Source organism: Somniosus microcephalus, chromosome 25 (genome assembly GCF_052327205.1).
Source record: "Somniosus microcephalus isolate GS21.2 chromosome 25, FLI_Smic_1.0, whole genome shotgun sequence".
NCBI classification, from domain to species: domain Eukaryota; kingdom Metazoa; phylum Chordata; class Chondrichthyes; order Squaliformes; family Somniosidae; genus Somniosus; species Somniosus microcephalus.
This window is the reverse complement of record NC_141011.1, coordinates 45,785,638-45,809,132: the sequence shown is the minus strand read 5'-3', so window position 1 is coordinate 45,809,132 and position 23,495 is coordinate 45,785,638. Positions and strand designations below refer to the sequence as shown.

The following is a 23,495-nucleotide window of genomic DNA, read 5'->3' as shown; positions in this document are numbered from 1 at the left end:
GAAAATTCGGTTGGTTTGCGCCTCCCGTTAACGCCTTAAGAGGGCGCTAATGGGGAGCAAAGCAACTAGCGCCCGGGCGCGGCGATGTTTGCGCGCTTGCGAAATTGACCAGACATTTTGCGGCGGCGCTAAACACTACCGCCACAATCTCCTGCGCCGGCAGATCGTGACGTCAGTCCAGCGTGCAGCGCCCCGGACCAGATATTGAGTGGCGCCCCCTGCCTTACCACCTGCTGCTAGCAACGACAGGTTGAGGGGAGCGTTTTGCAGTCGGGAAAGGACTGGGGGAGCGCTATTTAAAGGCGACCGCTTCCTGCCTTTTTTTGTCGGCGACATTTTTGCACCACGCATTCTGAGAGAGAGAGACTTCTGGAGAGATTCAATGCTGTGTGAAAGAGTTTTGGGTACTGAGCAGCATTTTGCAGGTTCATTTTGATTTGATCTTCCTTGCATCGATTTAGAAGAGACTATGGGGGCTGCACTCTGAGCCCTTTCCCTGGGCCTCTCCATTGTTCTTTCCAGCAGATTTGATGTACAGGTCTCTCCAGGCCTAGATTCAAGGCTGCAATGAGCAGGGTGTGGATGGAGAGCAAGATCAACCCTCCCCTTTAAGAACTGGCCGGCGCCAGTGTGTGTGTTCCATTGCTGACTGACATCACATGAGCTTCGCCAGCGCTCTGAGGTAGCGCCTCGCTCCTCAGCGTTAGTGCCTTTAGACAGGTGTGCAGCACCTGATTTAGCGCTCCAATCACCTCCAGGGGCGACAGAAGCCAAGTTTGCAGTCGGAGGCGATAATTAGCGCCAGGCGCTAATCTTTGCGCACGGCCGATAATCGCGCCCCAAACGGGGCGATACCGAATTTCTCCCCCAAGTTTTATCATTTAAAAAAAAACAACCATCAACTGGATTAATTTAAAGGTAATAATTTGATGGAGTTCAAGTCATGTTGTAAACAGCCCCTTGTATTTTTATTGTAAGTTTCTTTTCCGATATTCTCCCTTGCTCCCTGGACGCGTGTTTTGTTGGGGCCGGCAGGCTCCTCCATTACCGTTCCCAAGTGGCATTCTGTCGCATGTGAAACCAGGCAATTGAGAGTTGGCACTGCTGCTCAGATGCAAAAGGCATCACAGCTAAGCCCAGTCCTCAGCCCGTGGATCCCGAATAGGAACACCCCAACCTTTGCCCTAGCTGAAACCAGAAAAGTCCAAAGCATTGAACTTGGGATTTTCTTTGTCTGTATGGCTCAGTACCATAACAGGCAGTTCGTCTACTGACTTGGCCAGTGGGGGAGGTGCCACTTAGGGGAGGTGCCACTTAGTAAGTTCTGGCTGCACGTAACACATAACTTCTGGTAATCATTATTCTGTGTTAAATATATATTTTTTTTTCATTCCTGGGATGCGTGCGTTATTAGCCATCCCTAATTGCCATTGAGAAGGTGGTGGTGAGCCGCCTTCTTGAACCGCTGCAGTCCGTGTAGTGAAGGTACTCCCACAGTAATGTTATGCTTCTTTTTAGCGGTTTGGTACAACTGACTGGCTTGCTAGGCCATTTCAGAGGGCAGTTTAAGGGTCAGCCACATTGCTGTGGGTCTGGAGTCACATATAGGCCAGACCGGGTAAGGACAGTAGATTTCCTTCCCTAAAGGACATTAGTGAACCAGATGCTAATGAGTTAGTGCATACTACCATTTTATTCTGCCGCTCCTGCAGTTTTTTTTAAACCAAGGTATTCTGATTATTACACAATTCCACTAGCTGTTTTCCCAGTAGTGCCTGTGAATTACAATGCTGTCATTTCCTCTTTCACCCTTTGAGAACTGCAGCGGAAATAAATCGTGTTTGCAGCTGTTGACTGTGGAATTAAGAATGGAAACAAACTCTGAGGCCAAAATGTCTGTCCAGGTTTGGAAAACATGTCAGATCGTAACAACGGACATTCACATGCTTTAGTATAAGATTCACATTCTGGAACGCGGTCCAGGTGCAATGGGCACCTTATGCTGATTTGTATGTATTGGTTGTGTTACTTTCAAGTAGCTACATTTCTCTAACCCTTTCCTGCAGCTCTGGACTTTGCCATTATCTGCAATGATCTCTTGGAAGACCCTGACTGTTGTCATGTGGTGACATGGGTGGGTACGGCAATCTTGTGTTACATGGTCATAATGACCACTGATGCAGAAAAAAACATTTGCCGCTGTGATTTTCAGGAAGTGGCACAGCTGCTATGTGCTGGATTATAATATATAGGTACTTCCCTGAAAAACAATGGCTCAGAGTGTGGGTTCGGAGGCGGGTGCGCTGTCAAAATCTAAGAGATTGACAGCGGGTCGGTATCTTGCTGTAAACCCGCTTTCTTGTCAGTTTCCCAAGCATCGGGTCTGTCATTCTTGAACAGACCCGACACCAAGCGGCGGGTCAGCCAATTTAGATTCTTAAAAGCTTGTTAAAAGGTAGTTAAGCAACATTTTGCAATGTACTTACCATTTTACCAAGTTTTTAACGAGTTTTCCTGCTGCTCGGTGATCACGTCAGGTAAGTAGGTCGATTGTTGTGTCAGCATGGAATGATTTACTAACCTGACAGCTGCAAATGGTCTATAAAAGCTCCCATTTCATAGCTCTTCATTTTCCAAGGTTAAAAGCTGTTGCTTACTGCATTTGGTAGACAGCTTTATGCAGGTTGCAAGTGTTTGGAACAAACTCTCTATCCAGTGTCACCTCATTGGAACAACCTCTCTCACCATTGACAGATCGCTTCAGCCATCTCAACCTCACCTGCCATCTATTCCAACAGCATCGGTGCCCTTGGAAAATATCTCACCTTGGTCCTCAGAATCCCACCACGATCCGCCCCAAGACCAGCAGCACCGGGCACACCAGCAGCACCAACAACACCACCCACCTTCTCCGCAATCAACTGATGCTGCACAGGACACAGGGAATCATCACCCATGCACGTTGCTGCCCAGGACGCCAGGGATGGCCTCACCATGTCCAGATTTGCTTCACTTGACGCTGTACACCCTGGCTACCACATGATGCACCAAGTTGGCACCACCCCACACCAGCACCATAAAGCATCCCTACAATGTCCAAGCCATTCCTTTCACACTCATCACCATTGTGGATGGGTGGGACGTTATGTCTCACCATTCACTGGAACTCACTAAGCCACTTTCAAAGATGCACACAAATCTGTCCAAGAAGGCAAAGTGGTAAAGATTTCAATGCTTGACAACACATTAACAGAAACTTTACACAAACATTGGCTAAAACACACAAGTGCCTACCCTTGTGTGTTGTTAGTTTGAATGATTGGACAAGGATGAGGGTGAGTGTGAGGAGTGGCTAGTGAGATGGGGAAATGATAATGTAGATAGCGAGGGATGGGTGACGGTGCAAGGTAAGTTGGTGTGAGTAAAGATGTGCAGGAGTAAGGTAGGGAAGGCAGAGTGATGGGGATGTGATGAGTGGCACAGCAGGATGAGGTTGAGTGAGGCTTTGCAGTAACGTTTCGTGATCTACTGAGATCATTGAAAGGTTTGCGCCACTGCAGCCTGGTCCTCCTGACCACATCCCTGCTTGTGCCCTCCTGTGCAATGTGCAACCAGGCTGCGTTGGTGTCCTGGGGAGGTCTCTTCCGCCCATTGGAAAGGAAGAGAACCTCCCTGCGTGCTGTGACTCCCTCCATAAGCATATGAAGGGAGTCATGGGAGAGCCTGGGTGTAGACGTGCACCTTTGTGCAGTGTTTGTCAGTGTTTGCAGCACCTCAGTGCTGTAGAACAACTGTCAAATTGAATGTGGACACGACCCCTTTAAGGAAACAGGCTGATGATGCGTCATCAGACCCACTTCCTTTTAATTGGCCGGGAACCTCGCAGGGCGGGCTTAACAAGCCCAATCAATGAAAAATCACTGGGAGGAGGCAGGCTGAAGACGGGAGCAGGGTTTGAGACCGTTGCCTACTCCGGCCGCACCAGACTCTCCACGGCTGGCGAAATCGTGGCCAATGTGTGTCGCATTTAAATACCTAGATTTTTTTTTTCTCCCTAGAATTTTATATTTGCCAGGTCAGACGTCCATTGTGAAACTTCCACTCTTGTGTTGCCTGGCCAGTGTTCAGGACCTCATCTGTTAAGAACAGCAGCAAGTAAAATAAGGGATGTTTTGTTGAAGTGCATGCATGTCTGTTCACTGTTCCGGGGGCCTTTTCATGGGCTAATGGCTATGTCTCTTGCGTATGAGCCCAAAATGACTGAGGACCTTCTGCAGTTAATCTTAACCATCTTATATTTCATGCAAATTGCATTGGATGTCCAGTCTCAAAGAGTTAAAGGCTGAATGCAAAGAGATTTATGCTTCCACAAGTTAGATTTACTTATCTGCCTGATGATATCCTGAAACTTGGCTGTGTGCATACATAGCTTAAAATACACTTCACTGTTTCTTTAGGATAAAGGGGTTTCCTGAATTGAGGATCCAATTCTTAAAACCTGCTGTTACCTATGTGTTTTGGTGCTATGTTTTCCTAAACATACCTTCATTTACTTCTGTAACTCTATAGAAACCATCTCACCTCTCTATACAGGAGCTCCATCGAGACCCACCACTACTCCTACCACACACTCTCCTCAGACAACCAAATGGTCGAAAATGTCCCCATCAACGGTCACATCTTCAGCAAGGGAAGAAAACATACCGACAATACGGGTTGGAAAGATGGACTCTTCAATTCTTGAAGCAGTGCCCAGTCCTAGATCCACAGCAAGGCCTACACATACCACAAGGTCACATGTCCGAGCCAAGACATCCACGATAACCAGCGGCCCAACCATTGCCAGGCCTACAACCTCAGTCATTCCATCTGAACCCCCTGAACAGTCAGGCAGTGGGGATTTCAGTGGGGATACAGATCTCGAAGCAAGTGGCGATCTAGAAGCTAGTGGAGTAGAACCTTTGGGTAATGTAAATTGCTAATATTTGGTAAAGTAATGCATGGGAATGTCTGTTTATTGTGGAGTCGGTGATGCATGAGAGTGTCTTTATTGTTATGTACTGCACAGAGTACTGAAATAGAGCTATGGTGTCCTAGAATTATTGGAACAAATACAAATAGGCTTAACTTTTAAAGCTAACCTCATCTCTTTCACCTCCCCTCCAAAAAAAAGTTGACTTTAGTGGCACAAAGCAACTCAACTCTAGGTTACAGGAGGAAAACCCAATTACATCTTAGCTGGAGTTTCCTCCCTTTTTAGTGGTGTTTGATCATGCAGCACTGCTTTAAGTGGGGGATGATATACCACCTTTGAAGGCTGAAAAACACTTCAGCCGTTTAGGTGGATCTAAGCCAATGAGTTGATCACTATGTAAAATGCATAATAAACGTGGCTGATCTAAGCCATAATTGTAGTTACAGTTGAAGATTTGCAGTTCTCTGAACTCAAAGGTTTGTCAGGTGTAATGTTGCCACTTTACGTGTAAAAGTTTACGACTGCTAACTGCAGTTGGAAGCTATACCAATAATGTAGCAACATGTCCAAAGGCTGAAATTCTAACGATAGCAAAATACCGCGGATGCTGGAAATCCGAAATAACAACAGAAAATGCTGGAAAAACTCAGCAGGCCAGGCAACATCCGTGGAGAGAAATTAGAGTCAACGTTTCAGGTCGAAACCCTTCGTCAGGACTGAAAAAACACAGGAAATGAAACAGATTAAAAGGCCAGTTTGGGGGCTGGGAAATGGGGATGAGAGAACAAAAGAGAAGTGAAGAGACATTAAGAGGTATTCAAAACCAGACGAGATGGTGATAGGACTAGTGGAGAGACAAAAGACGGCTCTAGATTAGGTGTGAAATGCGCTGGCAGAATGGGAGACAGCTGCCATGTGGGAGAGAGAAAAAAGGGGGGAAGGGCCAAAACAAAGGTGTGGATAAAAAATATATATAAAAATGTAATGGGGGCCGAGGTTATGATCTGAATTTGTTGAACTCGATATTGAGTCCGGAAGGCTGTAAAGTGCCTAATCGGAAGATGAGGTGCTGTTCCTCGAGCTTACGCTGGGTTTCCGTGGAACAATGCAAGAGCCCGAGTACGGTGAGGTCTGAGTGGGAATGGGGCGGTGAATTAAAATGACAGGCGACCGGAAGCTCGGGGTCACCCTTACGGACTGAACGGAGGTGTTCCGCAAAGCGGTCACCCAATCTGCGTTTGGTCTCCCCAATGTAGAGGAGACCACATCGTGAGCAGCGAATACAGTATACTAGATTACAAGAAGTACAAGTAAATCGCTGTTTCACCTGGAAGGGGTGTTTGGGGCCCTGGACAGTGAGAAGGGGGGAGGTATAAGGGCAGGTGTTGCATCTCCTGCGCTTGCACGGGAAGGTGCCGGGCGAAGGGGAAGGGGTGCTGGGGGTGATAGAGGAGTGGACTAGGGTGTTTCGGAGGGAGTGGTCCCTACGGAATGCTGAAAGGGGAGGGGAGGGGAAGATGCGTTTGGTGGTGGGATCGCGTTGGAGGTGGCGGAAATGGCGGAGGATGATCCATTGAATGTGGAGGCTGCTGGGGTGAAAGGTGAGGACAAGGGGAACCCTATCGTGGTTCCGGGAGGCAGGGGCAGGGGTGAGGGCAGAAGTGCGGGGGATAGAATGGACACGGTCGAGGGCCGTGTCAACCACGGTAGAGGGGAATCCTCGGTTGAGGAAAAAGGAAAACATGTTGGAAGCACTGGTGTGGAAGGTGGCATTGTCAGAGCAGATGCGGCGGAGATGGAGAAACTGGGAGAATGGAATAGAGTCCTTACAGGAGGCGGGGTGGGAGGAAGTGTCGTCCAGGTAGCTGTGGGAGTCAGTGGGCTTGTAGTGAATGTTGGTCAATAACCTATCACCAGAGATGGAGACGGAGACGTCGAGGAAGGGAAGGGAAGAGTCGGAGATGGACCATGTGAAGGTGAGGGAAGGGTAGAAATTGGAGGCAAAGTGAATGAAATTGTCTAGTTCAGGGCGAGAGCAGGAAACAATTTCAGATCATAACCTCGGCCCCTATTACATTTTTATATATTTTTTATCCACACCTTTGTTTTGGCCCTTCCCCCCTTTCTCTCCCACATGGCAGCTGTCTCTCATTCTGTCAGCGCATTTCACACCTAATCTAGAGCCGTCTTTTGTCTCTCCACTAGTCCTATCACCATCTCGTCTTGTTTTGAATACCTCTTAATGTCTCTTCACTTCTCTTTTGTTCTCTCATCCCCATTTCCCAGCCCCCAAACTGGCCTTTTAATCCGTTTCATTTCCTGTGTTTTCTCTCAATCCTGACGAAGGGTTTTGACCTGAAACGTTGACTCTATTTCTCTCTCCACGGATGTTGCCTGGCCTGCTGAGTTTTTCCAGCATTTTCTGTTGTTATTGCTGAAATTCTAACGATGGCGGACGGGAAAAGACCCTTTGGTCCATCCTGCCTGCCCCACACAATTTGTGATACCTTGTGCAGCACAATATATACACTCCCCACCCCACCCAATATCAACGGGTCTCCTAGGAGAGGCGAGAAAAAACATTAAAAAACCCGGGCCAATTTGGGGGAAGAAAACCTGGGAAGTTCCTCTCCGACCACCTTAGGCGATCAAAACTAGTTCAGGAGAGATATAAAAGAACTGCCCCCGGATCCAACAAATTAAAAGATAGAATTGAAGTGTTGGCTTGGACATCATACTTGTGAGCTCTCCTATGTAACCTGAGGGCCATATTTTACCGAGCGTGGCCTGAAAATTAGTCTGGTGAATCAGCACAAATTCCAACAGTGAAACCTCATACAAAGTTCCTACAGTCTACGGGGCTGACCCCCCCTGCAGCACTGTTGCCTAAAATGCTCTCCCTGTACGGAATTTGAAATGCAGGAGTCAGCGGCCACTATCGAATTGGAGCCTCTCAAGCAGGCTGTAGGATACCTATTGTTCCCATTGAAGGTAAAACTTACCGTTATGTTCTCCGAGCAACCATGCGGTCAGATGTGCCCGACCTGTGCCCTTGCTGCAGCTGAACTCGGTCTGTCCCTGTTTGCTGTAAACTGAAGTTCAGAATGTAAAATTGGAATTCAAAGGCAGTGCAAGAATTGCCTTTAGTGCTTTTTTCAAATAGTTCTGTTAAGTTGAATATACATTAAAACCCATTGCTGTAAATAGAAGGTGCAGAGTAGCACTCATTAGATACAATATTTATCAAGCAGCCAGCTGCAGCTAAATAATTCATGCCTTACATTGGGTTTATCTGGCGTGTCTCTACTGCATACAGATTTGTTCCATATTCTTTATTTGCGCCAAGGGGATTGATATAAAACGTAATTTAACAATGTTCTGAAAATTAAATAAGTGACTGTGATGACAACCCTATTGAATTGATGTGTGTGGTACGCAGTGACCTCATGACATCGTCGAAGGTTATCGGTTGTCAAGGCAACATTTTTTTTCTGTGGCATGTCATTTACAAACACTCGATAAAAGTTCACTCCTCTTGTCTGTTAAACCCGATTTTTATAAAATACTTAAGATTAGAGACCAAAATTGTGACATCGCACTATCCAAATGCTTAATGTTAGAATCTTACAGCACAGGAGGAGGCCATTCGTGCCCATCGTGCCAATTCGTTCAAAACTCCTCTAACCCATTATTTTTACGCCGTTAACCATTTATTTTTAATATATTAATTCCTCTTTTAAAATAGTGGACAAAGTAATTTTGTATGATTTGTGTTAAATGTTCATACGCTAATATTATACAGCTCGATTTCGCCACCAATACCGTGTTAGAGAATGGAGTACAGTAATACAATCAGGACGTAGACAAGTAAAAATGATTCCAGTTTATCATATTTTGTAGTGTTATTATATGGATAGCATAATTTTATACAATGTACAACAATGTTAAAATAACTGGCTTCAGTGTTAATTGTCTATCAGTATGTATGCGTGTGGCTATCAGATCCAGTATTCCTTAATGAGCTTATAAGCTTAAGTGGAGTATTAAAAAGATGCAGTTAACAGCATCAGAACTAAGTATTCCGTTGACCTGGGTTACAGTTTAGTCCTTGTTATCCATAGGTTTCAATGAGTCCTTAGTAGCTGCTCCAACACCTGTCCCAGTTGAACGGTCATCGTGTGATAACACAGAGTTTGGCTGTTGCCCTGATGGAAAAACACCGTCTGTGGATGGTGAGGGAAGCAACTGTCCACGTAAGTGCCTTGCAAGAACGCGAGAACCACACTTGGCTGAGATCACTAGCAATTGTCCAGGGGCGGCTTGCTCTATAGTGTTTGTCAGAATGCCTTGGGTTGAGTGAACTGCATTATTCGGGGGTGATGTTCCGAGTGTACGCTGGTGGTACCTTGCCCATGCCAGCATGGAGCGATAAAGCACGGGCTGCCCTAGCGTGTGCACAGAAAATGTAGGCTTTATTGTCTTCAAAAACAATTCTGGTATAGAAAATTCAAAGAATCTCAGAATTTGTAGCAATATAGAGACAAAAAGTCCCTGATGGATCCACAGGGTACACTTTTCTCTGTGTGTTTTTACTGCACTGGTTAATGTAGTAACATTTTTGTCTGCGTTATCTTAACACAATCTGTTAACCCATTTAGTGTTAAAATAGCACAGCCAGCAATTTAGTAAAAACATTTAGCAGAATAATAACATAACAGGAACAAAAAATCCTGAGTGTTTTTTTTTCGTTTAGTTTATTAAAATAGTTCAGCAGTTTTAGGTTGTGAACCGGGCAATTTATTTTTCTTCCCAATTACCTAGACATATATATCCAGCACAAAAAAGCAGGCTTGAAGTTTACCAAAAAAATCTGAAAATACATTCTGACGTGAATTGCGCTAGCAAATAGATTTGCTTATTTTGAAAATTATAGATTTTGAATTCATTCCAGATAAATGTGTTAGCGATTCTTCCTCTCCATAAACCCCCAATCAAGAGCTTAAGTAAATGATGACATTTCATATAATAGAAGGGATTGAATCAATCAGTGATGTATTCATTCCTACATGAAAGTGCAGACTCTGAATGTCACTGATGCAAAGTGTGTTTTAATTTCTGTGTAAAAATGACTGCTCTCGAAATTTGATTTCTTTATTCAGTTCCTGCTGGTTTAAACCTGCCTCTTCTCTAACGACTCTTTCTCTTTGTCTACTTAACTTCTTGCCAACCTCAGTAGTTCGGAGCTGTGGAGCAAAACTTGTGGTAACATCTGGTATTTATGGCATTGTGTTACGAACCAAATTTACATGTACACCTATTCCAAGCGTCCTCTGATCTACTAATTCAAAGACTATGTCATCCTACTAACCCTAAGACTGGCACTACCAACCATTCACCTTTAAATCAGCCAGTGATGCAGTCTTGTTTATCGTTGCTGACTAGGGTATTGATTAATGCCAGGTTCCCCTCTGTGTTTCTGCTTTCAATAGCTACTAAGGTATTCCAAGGAGTTCTCATTTTGGAAGAGGTCGAGGGCCAAGAACTTTTTTACACGCCAGAGATGGATGATCCTAAGTCTGAACTGTTTGGAGAAACTGCCAGAAGTATTGAAAGTGCTGTAAGTGACAGTTGGCGGTTGATGAATTAAGCTCTCTCCTCTGATTTGCACCAAGTATATAGGCCAAGGAAGATTAAAGTTCATGGATACCGTGTAAAGCTCAATTATCAAAAGTTTGGCCATTCCGAGGAATGTAAAGATTAGCCTGCTAAGTTGTCGTGAGCTCTGGTTTCTGCATCATGACCAGTAACTTGTGCATTTATCTCACTTCCCAAGCTGATTTAGTTGCCGTGCATTGGATGATACTAGCCCACAGTTAGCTATCTTTATTCTCTATGAAAATTGAATTGGGTCTTAGTGCCACAGAATACTGTGGTTAGCCTCTCCATTCGCCAGCCACCTGTGGGAAATGCTGTTTCTTCCCTGGGTGCCGTTCACCACCATTCAGTCCGTGACTGCTGTTGCCTTTATGGTGCAGTAAAATAAACCTTTCTTGTCATTTTGCGGGTAAGGAACATATGTAGCAGATGCTCTTCAGTTTTAAAAAATCGAACATGGTACAAGGCAGTAATGGGGTTTCCGCCATTTTCCCTCTCCCGTGCCCCCATTAGGAACCCTCCCGTACAGGCATCTGCTAATATTGCTCTTCACTTGATCTTTGGGAGCTACTTGAGAATTGTGCAGGGTGATTTGCCCTCAGATTTCCCCTTCTATCCACAATGGCTGCACTCTTCACCTTTCAAAGGCCCACCTAAAATTGGGCAGTCAGTCAGTGGCTTTTAAATGAGTACAGAAGACTAGCAAAGAGGTTACTCCTCACAAAAGTCTGGTTGAGAACCTTGCATGATCGGGGGTAGGGTTATTTCTTGAAAAGGAATTGATTAATCACATTGTTTACAGCCAAGTTTGGAGCGCTACTAACATCTGATTGTTTAACTATGTGTCCCACAATCTCCACTCCATCCAGCTGAATGAACTCTTGGGGAACTCAAATGTCAAGAAAGATTTTAAGAGTGTCCGAGTCCGTGGTCTGGGACCAAGCAACTCTGTGCGTACCATTGTTGAAGTCCATTTTGATCCAAGTAAGTACACGATCAGCCAACCTATCACATGGGTCAATCACAAGAAAACAGCAAATAAGGTTTACTGGAGATTTGTTTTCTTGCTACCTATTTTTTAGTTGCACTATCATACCCTATCAAGATTATGTTTTATAATCTTCCCAGGAACAATTTACACTTCCCGTGATGTACAAAGGGCTTTACTTCAGCAAGTGAGGCTGTCTAGGAAGAAATCTATTGTTGTGAAGAAACCGGAACAGGACAACATCAAAATCGTGGACTTTGGTAATGTGTTTTCTGTTTTCTTTCCCTTTTATTTCCGCCTGCTCAGATTTCTCCCTTCGTCCCTTCTCTGCTGAAGGTGAAGACTCTCTCTCTCTGGGCTAGGTTTCCACAAGTGGCAGAGGCCTTTCGTGTCTGTGCTGATACAGTGAGCATCAGTGGGCTATTTAGCTTTGGGAGACATCTCAACTGAGCTTACTTGGCATCCACACACACACACACTTTCAGCAGGGTCAGTGCAAAGCAGCCAGGAGCCTTGGCCAATTGTTGTGTCTTTTTCTCATCCCTTCAGAACCACCACCTCCTCAGCTTTGACTTAGTAGCACAGGCCAAAGCCAGGCACCAGGGACCTTCTTGGTTTGTGTGCTTTGGTTACCACACCACAAACTCTTTTTGTTGTTGCTTATTAAAGGTGCAGACTATAATAGTCCAGGGAATGATTAGTGACCTATTTTTTTGTTGAGTCCAATAATATTGTTTGATTTCTATTAATGTACCTATCAGGAAAGCGTTATACATATCAGGAAAGGATGAACAGGCTGGGTCTCGTTTCTATTGAAAAGAGAAGGCTGAGGGGTGACCTAATAGAGGTCTTTAAAATTATGAAAGGTTTTGATAGAGTGGATACAGAGAGAATGTTTCCACTTGTGGGGAAGAGCATAACTAGAGGCCATCAATATAAGATAGTCACCAAGAAATCAAATAGGGAATTCAGAAGAAACTTCTTTACCCAGAGAGTGGTGAGAATGTGGAACTCGCTACCACAGGGAGTGGTTGAGGCGAATAGTATAGATGCATTTACAGGGAGGCTGGATAAGCTTAAGAGGGTGAAGGGAATAGAGGGTTATGCTGATAGATTTAGATGAGGAAAGACGGGAGGAGGCTCGAGTGGAGCATAAACGCCGGCATGGACTGGTTGGGCCGAATGGCCTGTTTCTGTGCCGCATATCCAATGTAATGTACCCTCTTCATACCAGCCTGCCATATAAAAGGAATCATTATCCGTTTTTTAATTGTAGTGTTTGCTAATGAAGACTGTCTTCTGCCAAGTGTTCTGAACCATCTCATGCAGTCCTGTGGAATAATCCAACTTGCCGGAATGTTAATATTTTTAAGCACCAGGGAAGGATAGCCTATCTCCCAACACATTCTGGGTAACACGACCTCATCATTACCAGACTGTGCTCTGCAGATGTTCCTTTTTTTAATTAAAAAAAAATGAACACCTCCGCAGAGCTTTGGCTGATAACGGGAACAGCTGTTTTTGCGTTTTATTTGCTAAAATTCTCTGGAAAGTTCCATGCAGCATAAGGTGAACTGCGGTGATGTTATCTGAGCCAGACTGAACCGAATGAAAGAGTAGCACTGTCACCCTCTGGTGGTGGCAAGGTGAATTGTTACAGACCCAAGTTCTCACGATGTACATACTCCAAGACAGTCCACTTGGCAGACCACTGGGTTTTTGCAAATGAACTCTTTGAAATTTTGAAGCAGAAAAAAAGGTCAGAGTTCCATTTTGAAGAGAAGGCATTACTGCTTTTACACTATTCTTGCTGTTTCTGCACTCTCAAGCCCAAGAGTCTGTGTCTGTGGATGTAATCAGTGCCGTTTCCATGGTGAAAAACACTTTAGGGAGGAAGCGATAAAATGCTAGTCTTTTTTTCTATTCGTCTCTCCCCTGCTCCAAATGCAACTTTTTTTCTTCAAAGTTCTTCCCTCTGAATTTATATGTTTCAAATTTATTCAAATTGTATTTATGATTGCATCCATTGAGTGTAATTACACAGTTCTGGCAGTTATCGTACCCCTTGTGGCAGCACCAATACACAATTAGCACTTGTACCTCAGCAGCTTTAATATAAATAATGGACTGACTGTGGCGCTTGGCAGTACAGAGAACAGGTGTAGAGCTCCTTTCAGCTGTTGCTGAACCTAAAGCAGACAATATCACATTCTATTTGTCTGGTTAAAGGCCAGAATTTTAAAAGCACTTTATTCCAAGTTAAATATGCTCAAGCCTTTTGTCTAGGAGTGTATTCTAAGTCTTCTGGAACTATGCAAAAATTCTCACACCAAAGATAAATGCACTTTCCAGGGGTCATTTTCTGACCTCACACTCCTGGTGGCGAGTCTGGCCCACCAGCAACACATACTGGAATGACATTGAATTTACATCACAGAAACAGGCCATTCGACCCTGGGAGGAGGCTTGTGTGTTTATGCTCCACACGAGCCTCCACTCACTCTATTTATTTCATCTTGCCCTATCAACATATGTTTCAATTCCTTTATTCCTCATATACTTATCTAGTTTCCTTTAAATGCATCTATGCTATTTGCCTCAACCACTTCTTGTGGTAGCGAGTTCCACATTCTCACCACTCTCTGAGTAAAGAAATTTCTCCCGCATTCCTTATTGGATTTATTAGTTACTATCTTATATTTATACTCGCTAGTTTTGGACTCTTCCACCAGTGGAAATATCCTCTCTACATCTACCCTCTCGAACCCCTTCCTAACTTTAAAGACCTCTATCAGGTCACCTCTCAGTATCTTTTCTAGAGAAATGATCTCCAGCCTGTTCAGTTTTTTTCTGATAGTTGTAATCTCTCAGTTCTGGTATCATCCTTGTAAATCTTTTTATGCACTTTCTCCAGTGTTTCTATATTCTTTTTGTAATATGGAGAGCAGAACTGAGCACAGTACGCTGGTCTAACCAAGGTTCTATACAAGTTTAACATAACTTCTCTGCTTTTGAATACTATTCCTCTAGCGATACAACCCCAGTGCTTTGTTTAAACTTTGCTTGCTTCATCCCTTCAGAAGAATAGTGTATTCCCACCTTTTATGTGCTCGGGGTTTTTAACATTCGGGGATGTGTTTGTTGGCTGGGTTTACATCCTGTGTGCTATTTCACAAGCCTTTGTTGCACAGTTCACAGGCTCTGAATTGTTCTCCTTTGGCAGATATCTAGAAGAAATGCCCGTTGTCAGCTTGTACTGGTATCTGAAGCCTTGGCAATCAGAGGGGGGAGAAACGGGTTCCGCACTATAAATTGCAGGGTCTCTCTGTACGGTAGTTCTGTGTTTTATGTCCATTCCTTGTAGTGGATGTTATGCTCACGGTTCAACCCTTAAACCATCCAATCGACCTGGGCAGGAGGGCAGGTTTCTTAAACCTTTGTTTTTCCCCTTAAAACCAGAGGCACTATTAATCTTCATGCTGATGGTATTACACCACCTTCCTTTTGCCTTTCCCTTCCTGGTTATTTGGGTGATAAAGTGGGCTGACCGCTCCCTTTTTGCCAGGACAAGTGTCTTTATCCTCCCTGGATAATGTGTGGCTCAAAAAAAAAGATGAATATATAATGCAGCTTTGAAACTGAAGCTCTAGATTATTGTAATATATGGATCTGAATTGTATATGAAAAATTTATTCTTAATTTTAAAAAGTACATTATTGTGTGGAATGTGGATGTAATTATTTTTTGTTTAGATAACGCTCATGTGAAGCACATTGGAACACTTTACTACGTTAAAGGCGATATATAAATGAAAGTTGTTGTTATTTGGCAGATAAAATATATTTAATCCTGTCGCCATATTTTTATGGGGCAGGTGGTTTGATCTATTGTGTATGTGGATTTTTCCGATTTGATTATTTTCATTGTAGATTGGGTACCAGTGCTGTTTACAACCACCAGCACAACCACAGCAGCCACAACGGTCCCAGTAACCACTGCATCCACACTGGTCACCCTCCCACTGGCAGTTACCAAGCGGCCTCCCACTACCACCAGACGGCCCAAAACTCTTCTTCAGACCAGAGGGCCTTCGACTACTCCTTCGACCACCACAAAAGCAGCCACTACCAGGATGTCCGTTTTCTCCAAGGAAATTCACACCAAACCGCCTGCTTCCAAGACTCCTAAGCCTTGTGATTCCCAGCCTTGTCTCCATGGAGGCACCTGTGAAGATGATGGGAAGGATTACACTTGTAGCTGCCCGGCTGGAAAGGGAGGAGCTGTTTGTGAGCGAAGTAAGAAATGTGAAAGTGATAATGGGGCCTTTTTTTAAAAATAATGGATTTAAGGGTGAGACTTTTTTTTTCCCAAAGAAATGTTCTTTCCAATTTTTTCTCTCTTCTCCTGTTGATGTTGACTTTTAACTGTTGTAGAGTTTAGAAGGCAATGGTTGGCCTTTGGTATCTCATCCATGTGGCCATTGGTCATCTGTGAACTTTGTTAGTGAATGGTGGCTGGCAATTTGACTGAAGGACATCACGTTCAAGCCCAACTCGTCTGTCTTCACCTGACATCCATATTCACCCATTTTCATTAAAGATCATTGTATAGGAAGCAGAAGTGTGGACAGTGGCCATTTTCCACCTTCCCTAACCCAGAGATATGTGGCCAATTGTAGCATCCTGCCATTGTCTTGGCCGAGATCAATCATAACCATAATAATCAACTTTATTGTCATTGTTAGTGCACAAGTGCAGTACAACGAAATGTAGGCTTGCGGCTCCCGAGAGTGTACATTTAGTGTACATGTACTGCATGGTTGTGAGACTTTACTCCCGAGCCAGGAGTAAAATGTCTTTTTTTAAGCTATCCCTTTTCCTTTTCTTGGTTTCTCTAAGCATCATGCCAGGACCAAAAGGATAGGGGGGTGGCCTTTTTCTAGACTTCTGCCAACACGATTCTGTGACAGTCTGGTTGGAGGTGGTACTTCCAGGTTTCTTCCCTTCTTGTGGGAAAGTGACTAACCTCTGCTTGTCACTTCCAAATGATAGCATGTCTGAAATCAGGAACTCAACCTGTAGGATCTCTGCCACAAACCCGTGAGCTACCCACTCTGCGCTACAGCATGTTAATGAGCCTCAGAATAAGGGATCGGCCATTTAGGACTGAGATGAGGAGACATTTCTTCACTCAGAGGGTGGTGAATCTTTGGAATTCTCTACCCCGGAGGGCTGTGGAGGCTCAGCCGTTGAGTATATTCAAGAGAGAGATCGATAGATTTTTGAATATTAAGGGAGTCAAGGGGATAGTTCGGGAAAGTGGAGTTGAGGTCGATGATCAGCCATGATCTCATTGAATAGCGAAGCAGGCTCGAGGGGCCGAATGGCCGACTCCTGCTCCTAATTCTTATGTTCTTCTGTTAGAGCCTATACAGGCTTCTGTCATGTTGGCATTGTGGATCTTCACTCAGTGTGCATCGGCTGCCCTCAAAAGTTTGTCACCATCCTCCGTCTGCTTCACGATGACATGATCCTGACCAACGGTTCCACCACAGACCCAATTCACGTACGGACCGGGGTCAAGCAAGGCTGTGTCATCGCACCAACGCTCGTCTCGATCTTCCTTGCTGCAATGCTCCATCTCACCCTCAGTAAGCTCCCCACTGGAGTGGAGCTAATTTACAGAACAAACGGGAAACTGTTCAACCTCCGTCGCCTCCAGTCCAGATCCAAGGTCGTCCCATCCTCTGTCGTTGAATTACAGTATGCAGACGACGCTTGCGTCTGCGTTCACTCGGAGGTCGAACTCCAAACCATTGTCAACACCTTCACCGAAGCGTATGAGAGCATGGGCCTTACACTAAACATCCGTAAGACAAAGGTCCTCTACCAACCTGCCCCCGCCACACAGTATTGCCCACGATTATCAAAATCCACGACAAGGTCTTGGACAACGTGGACCACTTTCCATACCTCGGGAGCCTACTGTCCACAAGGGCAGATGTCAACGACGAAGTCCAACACCGCCTTCAGTGAGCCAGTGCAGCCTTCGGTCGCCTGAGGAAGAGAGTGTTTGAAGACCAGGACCTCAAACCCGGCACTAAGCTCATGGTCTACAGAGCAGCAGTGATACCTGCCCTGCTGTATGCCTCAGAGACATGGACCATGTACAGCAGGCACCTCAAAGCACTGGAGAGGTACCACCAACGCTGCCTCCGCAAGATCCTGCAAATCCATTGGCAGGATAGGCGCACCAACGTCAGTGTTCTTGCTCAGGCCAACATCCCCAGCATCGAAGCTTTGACCACGCTCAATCAGCTCCGATGGACAGGTCACATTGTCCGCATGCCCGATACGAGACTCCCAAAACAAGCGCTCTACTCGGAGCTCCAGCACAGCAAGGGAGCCCCAGGTGGGCAGAGGAAACGCTTCAAGGACACCCTCAAAGCCTCCTTGAAAAAGTGTAACATCCCCACCGACACCTGGGAATCCCTGGCCCAAGACCGCACAAAGTGGAGGAGAAGCATCCGGGAAGGCGCTGAACACTCGAGTCTCTTCGCCGGGAGCAAGCGGAAGCCAAGCGCAGGCAGCGCAAGGAGCGCACGTCAACCCAAGCACCCCACCCACCCGCCCCTTCAACCACCGTCTGCCCCACCTGTGACAGAGACTGTAGGTCCCGCATTGGACTCATCAGTCACCTGCAAACTCATTTTTAATGTGGAAGCAAGTCATCCTCGGTTCCGAGGGACTGCCTAAGAAGAAGAGAGAAGAGCATAAGATGTGGCTCATTTTGTCATCTCAATGTTGTTATTTGTTTGAGGGAACCTGGAAGACGTAGAAGTAAAAAGACTAACCCGAGTCCTTTATTAAGTTAATGATATTTATTAAGTGAGCAACGTGCATCAGATTATTAGCATTGCATTTTGTCAGCAGATTACAACCTGTAAGTTGTAAACCATATTAATTTCATAGAATTGTGCCAGTGCCGGCTCTTTGAAAGAGCCATCCAATTAGTCCACTGCCCCGCTCTTTCCCCGTAGACTTGCAAGTTTTTCCTTTTCTTCTGACGGCACACATAACTCCTTTACATTTTCTTTTGTGGTTGGGGGATTAAGTAGCTGAATAAATGTATACAATTTTGCGATTGAAATATGCCTTATTTTCATTTTTCATACCTGTTGGCCTCATCAGCTTCCTCCTTCAGACAAACATGATGCTGAGCAACCTGCTTAATTTATTTTTGTTACGCCATGTGGTATCCATATCGATTCATCTTATTATCATCAACTGCATTTTGGGGTGAAATTCACATTGTGCCGAGCTGCCAATTCAGAGGCTGGCTATAAGATGTTGCCACATGCAATTCATTACTATTGCAGTAAATATCTTTTCATTTTAGCACGCGGTAATACTGATTTTTTTTTTGGCTTATAAAGAAATCGGAGCGGTGTATTGTAGATCTCCGAGGGTGTGCAAATTGTGCCACGTTAAATCATATCACCATTGTTACTGGTTTACGGGGAGTCAGGGACAGCAACGATTAAAGGGGCTTATCAAATTGTAAAGTACATTACAAACAATGGGCAGCTGAAGTTACAGAGCAAGTCCAACAATTAGTGTGGTGTGCGCAAGACTCAAATTTGGCAGCTGACTGATGCATATAATCCTTAAAGGTTTCTCATTTAGGATTATTGCGGAAGCGTAACATCAGAAACAGATTATAGATTGTCCATAAATTATTTTAAAGGGGAAGCAAAAAGGTAAAAAGTATAAAAGATATTTAGAATCATAGAATAGTACAGCAGAGAAGGAGGCCATTCGGCCCATCGAGTCTGCGCCGGCTCTTTCGAAGAGCAATCCAGCTAGTCCCACTCCCCCGCTCTTTCCCCATATCCCTGCAATTGTTTCTCCTTCAAGTATTTATCCAATTCCCTTTTGAAAGCTACTATTGACTCTGTTTCCACCGCCCTATCAGGCAGCGCATTCCAAATCCCAACCACTCGCTGCGTAAAAAAGTTTTTTCTCATGTCGCCTCCGGCGCTTTTGCCAATCACCATAAATCTGTGGCCTCTGGTTACCGACCCTTTCTATTCATTGTTACGGGCGTATAAGCTGTTTTGATGACTTTTATAAAAATACAACTTAATTGGTAAATCAAGTTTCATATAAGTAATTTAAGAAATGTATTTTGCTCAGACATTCCAGTCGGCTCTAATACTTGAACTCTGTTAAGACATGTTTTATCTTGAACAGCAATCGTGTACTATTTACCCGAGTTCGGTGGCAAGTCTTACCTGGCTTTTAAGACGATGAAGGCTTACTACACAGTGCGTATCAGTCTGGAATTCCGTGCCTCTGACCTGGATGGCTTACTGTTGTACAACGGACAGAAGAAAGGCAAAGACTTCATCTCTCTCGCCCTGGTAAGGGGCCACGTGGAGCTACGGTAAGATGTGCATTACTGTTAAAAGAAGCACATCGTTTCCCACGGTGCGATTAATAGTCTGTGTTTTTTGATAATTTTACATAGGATTACATCGGATATACGGCACAGAAACAGGCCATTCGGCCCAACCAGTCCATGCCCACGCGAGCCTCCTCCCTTCTTTCCTCATCTAACTCTATCAGCATAACCCTCTATTCCCTTCTCCCTCATATACTTGTCCAGCCTCCCCTTAAATGCATCTGAATTATTCGCTTCAACCACTCCCTGTGGTAGCGAGTTCCACATTCTCACCACTCTGGGTAAAGAAGTTTCTCCTGAATTCCCTATTGGATTTCTTGGTGACTATCTTATATTGATGGCCTCTAGTTATGCTCTTCCCCACAAGTGGAAACACTCTCTCTGTATCCACTCTTATCAAAACCTTTCATAATTTTAAAGACCTCTATTAGGTCACCCCTCAGCCTTTTTTCAGAGAAAAGAGACCCAGCCTGTTCATCCTTTCTTGATATGTATACCCTCGCATTTCTGGTATCATTCTTGTAAATCTTCTCTGCACCCTCTCCAGTGCCTCTATATCCTTTTTATAATTTGGCGACCAGAACTGTTTTGGACTCTCCCTAATTTAAACTTCCAAGGAAGAATTAAAAATATTTAAATCTTGGCCCTTGAGACGTTGACCCTTTTTTCTTGAGGCATTGGTGTAAAGATTACATTTATATATTCCAGCAGCATTCCACAGACTATTACCATGGTCTCGAGCACCACCTAACTATTTCAGAATATTTTATCAGCTGAATGGGTAATAAATGGTTGCAATAATCTACCAGATGGTAGTAGATGCAAAAACATCTGGATTGTTTAAAATACAGCTGGATGGTCTAATGGGAGATTTAAGGTGCTAATTGGATGAGCTCAATGGATCAAAGAGCCTTTTCTCACTCTTGACTTTCCTTGTGTTCTTCTTGCGTTAGGAACATAGGAACAGGAGTAGGCCATTCAGCCCCTCGAGCCCGTTCCGCCCTTCAGTGAGACCATGGCTGATCTACGACCTAACTCCACACAATCATAGATTGGTTACAGCACAGAAGGAGGCCATTCAGCCTGTCGAGCCCGTGCCGGCTCTCTGCAAGAACACTTCAGCTAGTCCCACTCCCCCGCCCTTTCCCCGTAGCCCTGCAAATATTTTTCCTTCAGGTACTTATCCAACTCCCTTTTGAAAGCCACAATTGAATCTGCCTCCACCATCCTTTAAGGCAGCGAATTCCAGATCCTAACCACTCGCTGCGTAAAAAGGTTTTTCCTCATGTCGCCTTTGGTTCTTCATATACCCGCCTTTGGCCCATATCCCTTAATACCTTTGGTTAACAAAAAGCTATCAATCTCAGATTTAAAATTAACAATTGATCTAGCATCAATTGCCATTTGTTCATATTTGGACGCACTTCTCCCTCTAACATTCAGTCATTTTATAACCAGACACCCACCCAGCCCTCATTCTTGGGCGTCTGTTCCAGACATCATCTACTCATGGGTAAGGAAGGGGACAATTTCTGGAGCTAACTTTGTATTGTGTTTTCGAGTGCTGCAACTGCAGTTTAAGTTCAAATAATCTGCCAGAATCCACTGTCTTTCAGCATTTTAAAAACTTCGAACACGTCCCAAAATAATCTTTCATCCAGTTAGAACAACCCTAACTCCGTTCACCTGTCCTCTCTACAGAGCTCCAGAATCATATTTACCTTTTCCTCTCCCATGTTGGCACCCTCCATGTATAGCCTGGGGCGGCAAGAAATGAGGTCAAAGCATGTACATTAAACCTCTCCACCTCTCTCTGCACCTTTAAAAACTGCGCGAAACTAATCTCTTTGATCAAAGTATCAGTCATCTTTCTTAACCTCTCCTTTTCTAGCTCAGCATCTATTTTCCTTATACTTAATGGTGAAAGTTCTTGCAAGTTGTTACATTTCTGAGGCTGTCCTCATACTGAGAATAAGTACACCTTGGGGGAAAAATTGAGTCACGCCCCCGTTAGAGCCCTGAAAAAATTAGTGCCCCCCGCGGCCAATTTTCCCAAACGCTGCGGCACGCCGCGCCACGGTTCTGCAGGCCTTCCTCCCCTTCTTAAAGTGGAGGGGCCTGGCGCAGCGCGTCCCGGCGCCCAGCTGGGCTACCAGGGGTCGGGAGTGCCGGCAAACGAGCCCAGCACTCGAGAGGAGTGCCGGGCTCACGGAGAACAGCCGGCACCCCGCGGGGGGGCTTCGCGGGGGCCGGTGCTGGCAGGCAGCCAGCAACAAAAATGGCCGCCCGCCACCCCCTTTAACTAGCGCTGCCCCGGCCGCAGGTAGGCCCCCCTGACCCCGTCGGACATAGCATCCGGTGGTAAGTCAGGGGGCACTACTGAAGATCGCGGCCGGGCGCTATGCACGGTGATGACATCATCGCCGGCGGGGCGCTAACGGTTACTGCCGCCGCTAACCTCCCACTGAATTTCGCGAGAGGCGTTGGCGGCGCCGCGCCCAGGCGCTAGTTGCTTTGCGCCCCATTAACGTCCTCTTAGGGCGCTAAAAGGAGGCGCAAAGCATCCGAATTCTCCCCCCTTGTTTTTTGTATAGGGTCTGCTAATATGCAGAGAGGGATTTTCAATTTTCCGCCTGGGTGTAAAACTGGTGCTGCAGATTGGCTGCCTCTTATCGAAACCACACAATTTTTATTTCCATTGAAATCCACAACGCCAGTTTTACACCCAGGCAGCCTTAAAAATCTACCCTGTAATATGTGAGTGTTTTAAACAAATGACCCAGTTATTATGTATAGGGCTGAAATACAAGATTGCTTTCAGTATCTTCACGGAGTTGCTTTCAAGTGTGCCTTTCTCTGTGAATATGTGGGCAGTGGCACTAACAATACATCAGTATGAACTGAGCATCCCACTACATAGGGAGACTGTGTGAACTCGGCAGGGCACAACACACAGCAACAGTTTGCAACCAGGCTATTTTTTGCTGGAGTCGGGATGAGATGACAATTCTTTCCAGAGCTTTGCAGGATAAACTCGCAGCACCCGCACAAACTAACAGAATATGTGTCGCTACCGAATTCCCCCAAATAGCTGAGTTCAGTTTTAGTGGACCTGCTTCCAAATATATGTGTTTGCTTTTTGGTGCGGTCGGGACCTCCAAAGATGTCAGCATACTTGAAATACATGTTTTTCAATCTTTTACACAGCCTGAACCACGAGATTATGTTGCTAATTGTTTCTTGAATGCAGCTCATTACTAAAATCCCAAGTAACACTGATGCACTGAAATACAGAATAGTCGTCAATGCCGGGGCTCTCCTCATTTCTAGACCTGCTCCATCTCAGGAAAACAAGCTCTGCTGTGTTGTTAAGAATATAATTCACATGCTTAGGCTATTGTATAACTCTAGCTC

General features: G+C 45.0%; 1 protein-coding gene across 11 annotated transcripts in view; it reads left to right on the top strand.

The window, feature by feature from the left end:
• agrn (agrin) overlaps positions 1 to 23,495 on the top strand; it is a 540,540-nt gene that overhangs the window by 473,631 nt on the left and 43,414 nt on the right. For 8 of the 11 annotated variants that reach the window (XM_085967315.1, XM_085967316.1, XM_085967311.1 and 5 more), the window contains 7 exons: positions 4,570 to 4,965; positions 9,097 to 9,228; positions 10,465 to 10,592; positions 11,500 to 11,614; positions 11,759 to 11,878; positions 15,548 to 15,913; positions 19,871 to 20,063. In XM_085967315.1, the coding sequence (XP_085823441.1) occupies positions 4,570 to 4,965; positions 9,097 to 9,228; positions 10,465 to 10,592; positions 11,500 to 11,614; positions 11,759 to 11,878; positions 15,548 to 15,913; positions 19,871 to 20,063 (1,450 nt within the window). The remainder of the gene's footprint in view (positions 1 to 4,569; positions 4,966 to 9,096; positions 9,229 to 10,464; positions 10,593 to 11,499; positions 11,615 to 11,758; positions 11,879 to 15,547; positions 15,914 to 19,870; positions 20,064 to 23,495) is intronic. The other 3 variants (XM_085967313.1, XM_085967319.1, XM_085967320.1) reach the window with 1 other exon arrangement.